At 41.6% G+C, this 10000-nt stretch overlaps 1 protein-coding gene across 1 annotated transcript; it reads left to right on the top strand.

The window, feature by feature from the left end:
• Positions 1-473: 473 nt before the first annotated feature.
• Positions 474-9430, top strand: LOC118117739 (dnaJ homolog subfamily B member 6). Its single transcript, XM_035170247.2, has 8 exons — positions 474-676; positions 1752-1839; positions 2898-3007; positions 3236-3301; positions 3462-3572; positions 3680-3826; positions 3959-4175; positions 7220-9430. Exons 2-8 carry the CDS (start codon positions 1775-1777, stop codon positions 7323-7325), a joined length of 822 nt encoding a protein of 273 aa, XP_035026138.1. The 5' UTR covers positions 474-676; positions 1752-1774; the 3' UTR covers positions 7326-9430.
• Positions 9431-10000: the final 570 nt, after the last annotated feature.

Genomic DNA, 10000 nt, shown 5'->3' with positions numbered 1-10000 from the left:
GGCTCTATATAATGCCTGTCCCTCAATACTGTGCATCTTTACCTCTGAATTTTATTTAAATTTTTTCAATGGTCAGTATCAAATAATCTCTAACAGTGACTAATTATCAAAGCTGATTTTTCACTGGTCATTGCATCCGGTTGATACGAATGGTTAATAAGAACAGTGCAGTTCATGTAGATTATTGTAAATTCTCTATAATTCTTAATGATGACTACTTGGCAGTATCATCATTTTTTTGCCTTTTCCACTGCAGTGAAGTCAAGTCAGTAAATGACTGTGTAACGATTACTGTCCAAGCTGCTGATCGTGGCACAGCCAAGGATGTGGAGAACTACTCGTGAGGTTAATGTTAATCATGTTGATCAGTATATGCTCAGGAGGCCGAATGAGATTGGGGATGATGGTTCCTTACTGATAGCAGTTTTGTGTCCCGTTCCTGCTGTGTCCGGTTGGTGGCAGTAACGCGTCTACCTACTTTAATCACCGCCGACGAACAAGCCGAGAGGGAAGAAGAATTGGGAAACAACGCATCGTCTGATCCATAGATGTGATTTGAGGACCATTCCCTGCCCACCATGAATAAACCCGTTTAGCTCATGTCTTACCAGATGTAACACCCTGTGTCTCTGTCCTATATTTCTGCTGAGGTCACAGACAACTATACTCTAATTGGGTAAGTATTTGATAGCACAGCTAATGTGGCTAATGATGTTTACTGCTAAGCTAACGCTCTAACCAGCTTGTGTTTGGTTCGCTAATATCAGCAAACAGCGCTACGAACAAAAGGGTTTCAATGTGCTTAGTTTCTCCAATTGGAATGGCTGAATGCCCTGTAAGTCGACGCGGTGCTGTTGGTAAACCCCAGGTAACCATGCACTTCGTGGCTCTTTCTATTCACCAGCGTTAGCCATTCAGCAGCAGCAGCAGCCATTCAGGGTCACAGGTAAACAAGCAAGCTCCACTCGGGCGGTTGGAGATCAGTGGTCGGTGTATAAGTCCGTCAGTTGTGGTTTATATTGATGGGTGAATCTTACATTTGACACGTTGCCGATTTCAGTTGATGTAAGTAGAGTCAAATCAGGACAAAGACACAGTTTGATAGCTGCACATCGGTGCCATTGTCGTTTTTGAGCGTCCTCACCTAGAATAGCTGCTGTAGACCTCCTAAAATAACAAGAGGTTCCTGCAGAAAATACATGTAAATGCTGTAAGCAGCATTGCATGACATCTAAGCTGTCACGCTTCTGTAATACTGGAAATATGCATTTGCTGTTACAATAATTTTCCTTTTCGTAGCACATGCATAACAGCAAATCCTTTGAGGGTTGTTGGGGGGCTGGAGCCAGTCCCAAGTGACATTGAATGAGAGGTGGGGGACAGGTCACCGGCGTATCATTGGGCTGATAGAGACAACTATTCACGCTCACATTCATCTACAGGGTGTTTAGAGTGTCCAGCTAACCTGCATGTCTCTAGACTGTGGCAGGAAGTTGGAGTACCCAGGGCGAAGTCACACAGGGAGAGCATGTCAATTCCATGGTATACTGTATATAGGTTGAATGAGTCATCACAATGGCAATATGGTCACATCTGATCTGACATGGTTGACACAGTGTTACAAGACCCAGGACACTTACCAGTGGTTTAGCACTGACGGTCGCATCAGTGCTGTGTTGGCGTTCGGCTGACGGAAGCCATTTAGGGCAACTGTATGTATAATATTTGTCAGCAGCTTTCTTTGTTTTCAGGTTTCTCCTTTCATCCCCTCATCATGGTGGAATACTACCAGGTGTTAGGAGTACGGAGGGATTCGTCTGCAGATGACATAAAGAAAGCGTGAGTTGTAAAGATATCTCAGCTGTGGCGCTCTGGAACAGTTGAGCACACATTGAATTGAAATTGTAATATTAGCTCAATATGGGTCCCATTCAGATGTCTCTGATTGGAGATTTTGTCTCATCTGTCTTTGTCATTTTCTCTCCTCCTCTCCTTGCCTCTTCTCTGTGCTCATACCTCTCTATGCTCTATCGTCCATCTCTAAGAGCAGAGCAAACTGCACTGGGTCATCTATTGTTACATTAAACATGAGTGTGGATGTGGCTGCTCTTCTTTTTACAACTCACTGATTGATCCCTAGCCATATTTAAGATTCACCTACTGACAATTGTGCTAAAACTCTTACTGTCTGGAATATTCATTGCATTTCCTTCCCCATGTTGCTGTAGCAGTAATGTTATACACCTGTAGGGAGTGATAAGTGAACAGTGAGGCCTCTGTAACACTGAGATAAAGTAACGCACAGTAATGCTGGAGTGCATGCTGCTCTGTGTCCTTTAATATAAGTCCTGCAGTTTTTTAGCAACAGCTGAAGCAGCTGATATATAGAATTTGAAACAGGTTTACTATAATGATACACATTATGATCTTTAAAAGTAAAATAAAAACACAAACATTTCAGTTGAATTAAAATGTTTGATATCATACCATTCAATCAATCAAGTTTTATTTGTGTAGCCCAGGTTCACAAGTCACAATATGTCACATATGGCTTAACAAGGTGCTACATCCTCTGTCCTTAACCCTCAACAAGGGTGAGGAAAAACTACCAAAAAAACTGATTAACAGGGGGAACAAACCTGTAGAAACCCCAGAGAGAGTCACGTGAGGGATCCCTCTCCCAGGACGGACAGAGGTGCAATAGATGGAGCTGAACACCTCTACAGAGTTACAATATTTACAACATTTATTAGAAGAAACAACATTTAACAGTAATAAGATGTTAAAAACAGTACAAGGAGATAAAGAAACCAAGTGAAACATTCCTGAGTACAGTATTTAACTTTTTCAGTCATGTGTTATTTCATAGCCATGATCTTTCTTCTGTCCGTGTGAAGGTACAGGAAGTTGGCCCTGAGGTGGCACCCTGATAAAAACCCAGAGAACAAGGACGACGCTGAAAAGAAGTTCAAGGAGCTGTCAGAGGCTTACGAAGTCTTGTCAGATGGTTCGTATCACAAGTGTTTGTACAAGTCTGCAAATGAACAACAGATACCAGGGGACACACTGCACAGTTAATGGAGTGAAGCTAATAGCATCAGTCTGAGGGCAGTAGAGCAGTTCTAATGAAGCACACAATTCCTTTTCCTCTTCAGGGATCCTACTGGTTCTGATTTATTTGTTGAATTTGTTTGTTGCTATTAATACTTGGAGATGTTTCCGTTTCCTCTTCCAGTAAACAAGAGGAGCATATATGATCAATATGGCAAAGAGGGACTGACGGGGAGTAATGGAGGAAGAGGTACAGGCTCCTTTAATAAACTTGCATAAAACTAACCAGTAACCAAAGCATTTCTGTTTTTTCCTGAACCTAAAAGCAGAATTGAATTTCTTGAGTTATTTTGCGGGCTGGATCCAGATTTCCACGATTTACATGAGTTTTCATAAACATGATGTTTCAGGGGGTCACTTCCACAATGGAGATCATTTCCATGATCAATTCACATTCCGCAACCCAGAAGATGTCTTCAGGGAATTCTTCGGTGGCAGGGACCCATTTGCTAACTTTTTTGGTAAGTTGTTCAAACTGTCATCACTAAATCTGTTCTCGTCAAAATGCAGGTTTGAGGAGTTTCAACCTGAAGCATAACCTCCTTTCTTTTCCTCCCTGTTCTTTCAGGTGCAGATCCTTTCAGTGAGGATCCTTTTTTTGGCAGCAGCCGGCAGCACCAAGGTCGGGCGAATCGCCATAGGACAGGGGGCTCATTTTTTGGAGGCTTTGTTGGTTTTCCACCCTTTGGTGCTGGCTTTTCACATTTTGACCCAGGTAAGATGTGCACCAGTGAAAAGAGAAAATGTACTAAAACATTTTATTACTGAAAGCTCAGGAATGAACACATTGTCACAAATCTCTGTCATTTGTTTGAACGAGTCTCATTCTTTTTCCTTTTCACCTCAGGCTTTGGTTCTTTTGGCACCATGGGCACCATGGGCACCATGGGTCATATGGGTCACATGGGTCACATGTCACCAATGGGCAGTCTGGGAGGTGGAGGCTTCACCTCTTTTTCCTCCACATCCTTTGGGGGAGGAGGAGGTGGAGGAGGGATGGGCAACTTCCGCTCTGTGTCCACTTCCTCCAAGATCATCAATGGCAGGAAGATCACTACTAAAAGGTAGATAGACCCTGACCAACTCTTACTAAATTCCCACAGCTAAATGATTGAAAGTCTGGTTGTATTTCATGTGAAAGGATTCTGATACCAGGACGTGCATCAAATTTTTGAGAATTCTATGTACAAGGAGGAACACGACAAACTTAATTTGTCACCTTGTGGCGCAAAGATACATTTGAAATCAGGAGATGCATCATGTTTGACTTCCTGCATGACCCCATGCCAAGCACATCAGCTGACAGTGTGGGCGTCCCTGGCCCTGCCGGTGGGGGAAATAGTTGGTGATGAGTTTGGAGCTGAGCTGAGTATCTTAATGTGGGGTTCTCTTGTGGGGTTAGGTTTTATTTATTTTGTTAGGTAAACTTGTTAAGCGTTTTACACTCTACTTGTACATGTAAGTTAAGTATATTTTAAACTGTTGACAGTTAATATATTCAATTTCAACTTCCAATTAGCAACTTTTAACATAGCAATTTAAAAAAAGCTGTCCTTATTGTCGATGATCCTTTTGTGCTCTTTTTAAAGAAAGTATTAGTTCTGGCACCGTTCAGGCATCGTGACCGTTTCAAAAGTATCGATTTCGCACAGCAATTGGAAAACAACCCAATTGATACCCAACCATAGTGGTGTGTATTATTAGTTCTGGGTTTTTTGTTTCTTTGGGATGTGGCTCCAGCACTCCTTCTGTAGACGACATGACACATACAGTGCATCCACAAAGTATTCACAGCGCTTCACTTTTTCCACATTTTGTTATGTTACAGCCTTATTCCAAAATGGATTAAATTCATTTTTTTCCTCAAAGTTCTACACACAATACCCCATAATGATAACGTGAAAAAGGTTTATTTGAAATGTTGGCAAATTTATAAAAAATATAAAACGAAAAGATCACATGTACATAAGTATTCACAGCCTTTGCCCTGACACTCAAAATTGAGCTCAGGTGCATCCTGTATCCACTGATCATCCTTGAGATGTTTCTACAACTTCATTGGAGTCCACCTGTGGTCAATTCAGTTGAATGGACAGGATTTGGAAAGGCTCACACCTGTCTATATAAGGTCCCACAGTTGACAGTGCATGTCAGAGCACAAACCAAGCCATGAAGTCCAAGGAATTGTCTGTAGACCTCCGAGACAAGATCGTATCGAGGCACAGATCTGGGGAAGTTCACAGAAAAGTGTCTGCAGCATTGAAGGTCCCAATGAGCACAGTGGCCTCCATCATCCGTAAATGGAAGAAGTTTGGAACCACAGGACTCTTCCTAGAGCTGGCCGCCCGGCCAAACTGAGCGATCGGGGAGAAGGGCCTTAGTCAGGGAGGTGACCATGAACCCGATGGTCACTCTGACAGAGCTCCAGCGTTGCACTGTGAAGAGAGGAGAACCTTCCAGAAGGACAACCATCTCTGCAGCACTCCACCAATCAGGCCTGTATGGTAGAGGGCCAGACGGAAGCCACTCCTCAGTAAAAGGCTCATGACAGCCCCCTGGAGTTTGCCAAAAGGCACCTGAAGGACTCTCAGACCATGAGAAACAAAATTCTCTGGTCTGATGAAACAAAGATTGAACTCTTTGGCCTGAATGCCAAGCGTCATGTCTGGAGGAAACCAGGCACCGCTCATCACCTGGCCAATACCATCCCTACAGTGAAGCATGGTGGTGGCAGCATCATGCTGTGGGGATGTTTTTCAGCGGCAGGAACTGGGAGACTAGTCAGGATCGAGGGAAAGATGAATGCAGCAATGTACAGAGACATCCTTGATGAAAACCTGCTCCAGAGCGCTGTGGACCTCAGACTGGGGCGAAGGTTCATCTTCCAACAGGACAACGACCCTAAGCAAACAGCCAAGATAACAAAGGAGTGGCTTCGGGACACCTCTGTGAATGTCCTTGAGTGGCCCAGCCAGAGCCCAGACTTGAACCCGATTGAACATCTCTGGAGAGATCTGAAAATGGCTGTGCACCAACGCTCCAACCTGATGGAGCTTGAGAGGTCCTGCAAAGAAGAATGGGAGAAACTGCCCAAAAGTAGGTGTGCCAAGCTTGTAGCATCATACTCAAAAAGACTTGAGGCTGTAATTGCTGCCAAAGGTGCTTCAACAAAGTATTGAGCAAAGGCTGTGAATACTTACGTACATGTTATATTTTCGTTCTTTATTTTTAATACATTTGCAAACATTAAAAAAAAAAATGAATTGAATCCATTTTGGAATAAGGCTGTAACATAACAAAATGTGGAAAAAGTGAAGCGCTGTGAATACTTTGTGGATGCACTGTACCATCCAAGCATTGTGGCTGATTGTGGCCCCTCTGTGGACTAAATGTTTACAGGTATGAGAAATCCATACATAATGATAATTATTGTGGGCAAATGGAACATCCTACCTCAGACAATACCAAGTCAATGTTAAAGGGCTTAAAGTTGGCTGGAATATCAAACCACACCTTTGCACACAACTGTTTTTAGATGGCCTAGTAATGAGGAATTGTATCATAATTCTCATTCTGATCTCCTCCATCTTGACCTGGAGTTGGTGAGGAACAGACCTGGGAGGGTGGTCTGTACGGGTTAGCCTTTAGCCTAGCATTTAGCTAGTCATTTCCCCCCGTTTCGGTTTCCTCTCTCCACCTAAATTTTTCCAGCATGCCGTAAATCGTTGCTTTGACCTTGCTGGTAATCCGGCCCGACCATATATATTGAGAATAGTGTAGAGAAAATGCAAATTGTATCCCTGATTGTCTCATTTGCTGTTGTAGATTCATAAATAGGCAGCAATAAGGCAGTTTCATAACCAGTTAAAAACTTGTAGGGGCTTTAAAGAGTTCTACGTGTTTAAATATTATTATGGGACATTTGCTCAGTGAAGTAAAAACATTTTTGTTAGATGAATGAAGCCAGTGTTTGAGTTCAGTTACATCTCAGCTGCGATCTCCGCTCGGTTCCATTGTGTAATTTTATCACTTAAGTCTGGTTTAAACCTCTATGTACTTCCTCTCCTCTTCCTTACCCTTTACTTCTTGTGGTTTCTTCCTCCTACAGAATTGTGGAGAATGGTCAGGAGCGGGTGGAGGTGGAGGAGGACGGGCACTTGCGGTCATTAACCATTAATGGTATGGAGCAGCCACTGCGACTGGAACACAAGTAAAGACCCTAACATCCTCTGCTGCAGAAGTGTTACCTCAGCACAAACATACCAATAAACTTGAGCTTCAACTGGAGGAAAAAAAGCAACAAAACAATGTAATGATAGTGCTCTACTATTGTTTGGATGTACATATTTAGGTTGTGTTTATTTCCCCTCATGTCCTCTCCCTGCTGACTCTCCTTTGTTAACAACAATTCAGATCAGAGGATTTGGATGCAGACCTTTCTATGCATTTTGTTAATGCATTTATGAATTGGAGCTGTCATTATATTTTAGCTCAGGGTGGTGTTATTGTTTTAGTGTTTGGGACCACAGTATTGTTCTGTTGTACTGTATAGCTGCTTTCAGACATGCACTGAACTCCCGAGAACATACGGACATTCTTCGGAGGGGCTTTATTTGAGAATGCAAATGTCAGAGTGAGAGCCTCCGGACCTGAAGCTTCTCCGGCCAGTCCCCTTGTAAAAACTCATCAGAATGTCCGAAGGAGCTGATGTGAGAACACAGCAGGAGATCCCCCGCATCATTCACTACAAGTAAGTGGGTGTGTTGATCACGCGACAGAAGCAAAAATAAGAAAATCAAATCTGTGCATGAAAAAGTGGTGCCATACACGTAGACGTCACCGACTAAGATGTCAAGAGAATTTTTGGTGATAAGGGCCGGTGTTGATGGGCTGTAAACAAATACACAAGATCTCTGGAGCAGAATGAGTCTGTTACATCCTTCCTCTGCCTGCTGCACACCCCTCACCTGAACACTCTGGAGATTTTGTTGTTGTTGTGAACACGTCTGAGCCAAGAATCTTAGCTGTGTTGTTTATGTGTGAAAGGCAACCTCCGAAGAAAGTCCGGACACAATTCTACGGACATCCTCCAGAGTTCATGTCTGAAAATGGCTTATATGACCAGCCCCTCCCCCCTTCCAGTACTTTGTGTATGCACTCCACTGGCGTCTGTCTGTTTGCCAACAGCACACATGCTGTGTTCAGAAACACAACTTTGTTTTTTCATCTTAATATATAAAAAAAGTTGAATTTGGTTTTCCACAGTGGATCAAGTAAATAATTGAAGCATTTTCCCTGTCTGTGTTTACTGCTTGTCTAACCCTTTTCTTAGTAATAATTATTTTTTATTAAAAAATACAATGCTGGTAGGATGAGTTATGCAATTTTATATGTTCTAATACCATTGTGGTTTTTTGTTTATTTAATTATGCATGTACACCTGTTGATGTTGAGTCTTAATGTTAAAGCTGCATTATGATGCACAAATAATGGAAAGCATTCTATAAATGATATATGAATACAGAAGGAATTTTGTGTACTTTGTAAACCAATAAATCTGAGTTTCAGCCTGTATTCAGGACACTGACATCATAGCTGCTCTCTGCTCTGTTAGATACTTAGTAAGTGAATTCACCAACAGTCTGTGGTCTGACCTTCAACTTGCATTGGTATTAAACCAAATTGTCAGTGATCACAGTTCAATTTCACTTCACTTTCTCAGATGAACATGATTTTACATGTTCATGATTTTACACAAAACAAATCAATATAACAAATGTGACTGAATTAGTAAAGTCACTGAGCTGCAGCGCTCGCAGGTACAGAGCTCCTTTGAATCACATCATCTGTGTATCATGACCTCTCATCTGAGACCCCAGAGTTAGGAACAAGAGAGATGAATTTGTGTAACACTTTAGCTTGCATTCAAGTGCACCATGTGTTTTGAAATTAAATATGTTCCACTTGTTAACATCTGTTACTCAACTCTCACAGTTCAACTCAGTTTGAGTTGTTTGTGTGGTGAAATAAAGACCAGTTTACTTTGTATAAATACTCAAAGTTGTCGCACACTTCAGAAAACAACGATGGCCTGAGGTAAAGATGGTGCTCAAAAAGATAACTGAACTTTAAAAAATGTAATAATTTAGCATAAAACAAACACTTAAGCCCTGGCATTGAATTACCTTATGAATTGTAATTGTGTTTTTCGTCTTTTATTGATCATGACGACTTTCTACCATGTTTGATTTCCAATTTTTTTGTATATGTATAGAAAATTTCTCTGTGACAAAAAAAATAAAGTTATTTAAAAAGTAAAGTTGAACTTATTTTCTGTTTTGGGCTCTGCTGCCACCAGGGGTCCTGAATAAGAAATCCCTGTAATATGAAGTCATCAATGAATAATGATTTCTGCACAGAAAACTTAAGTAAATTGAAATGGTAATTTTCAGTTTCTGCATCAATAGTTAGCATCTTTTATCTGATCCGAATATTGAAGTAAATTTGTCTGCTCCATTTTTAAATAAGGAGGCTGTTCCATACATTTCACCACCTCTCCCTACTGCAAAGAATGCAATGTCACACATCTAAATATTATCATTCTATTTATGTTCACTGTTTATGTAATGAAGATATTTCCTGGCTTCCTTTGTGATACTCTGGCTCCTTGAGTGGAGGAATCTCAACCTCTCAGCCGCCGCATACCCCGTCTTTCAAGGGATCTAAAGCTTACTGTCATAGGCTGAGAAACATGTCAATCAGGACAATTACTGGTACTGTATGTGACACATATTACAATAAAGTTAAAACAAACTGAAAAGGAACAAAGGTATCCTTTAAAAGTGAAAATCTTATGGTGCAGATGCATCAGTAATATAGTCTGGAGGAG

This window comes from Hippoglossus stenolepis, chromosome 11, assembly GCF_022539355.2.
Source record: "Hippoglossus stenolepis isolate QCI-W04-F060 chromosome 11, HSTE1.2, whole genome shotgun sequence".
In the NCBI taxonomy this organism is placed as follows: Eukaryota; Metazoa; Chordata; class Actinopteri; order Pleuronectiformes; family Pleuronectidae; genus Hippoglossus; species Hippoglossus stenolepis.
This window is presented reverse-complemented; position numbering and strand designations above follow the sequence as displayed.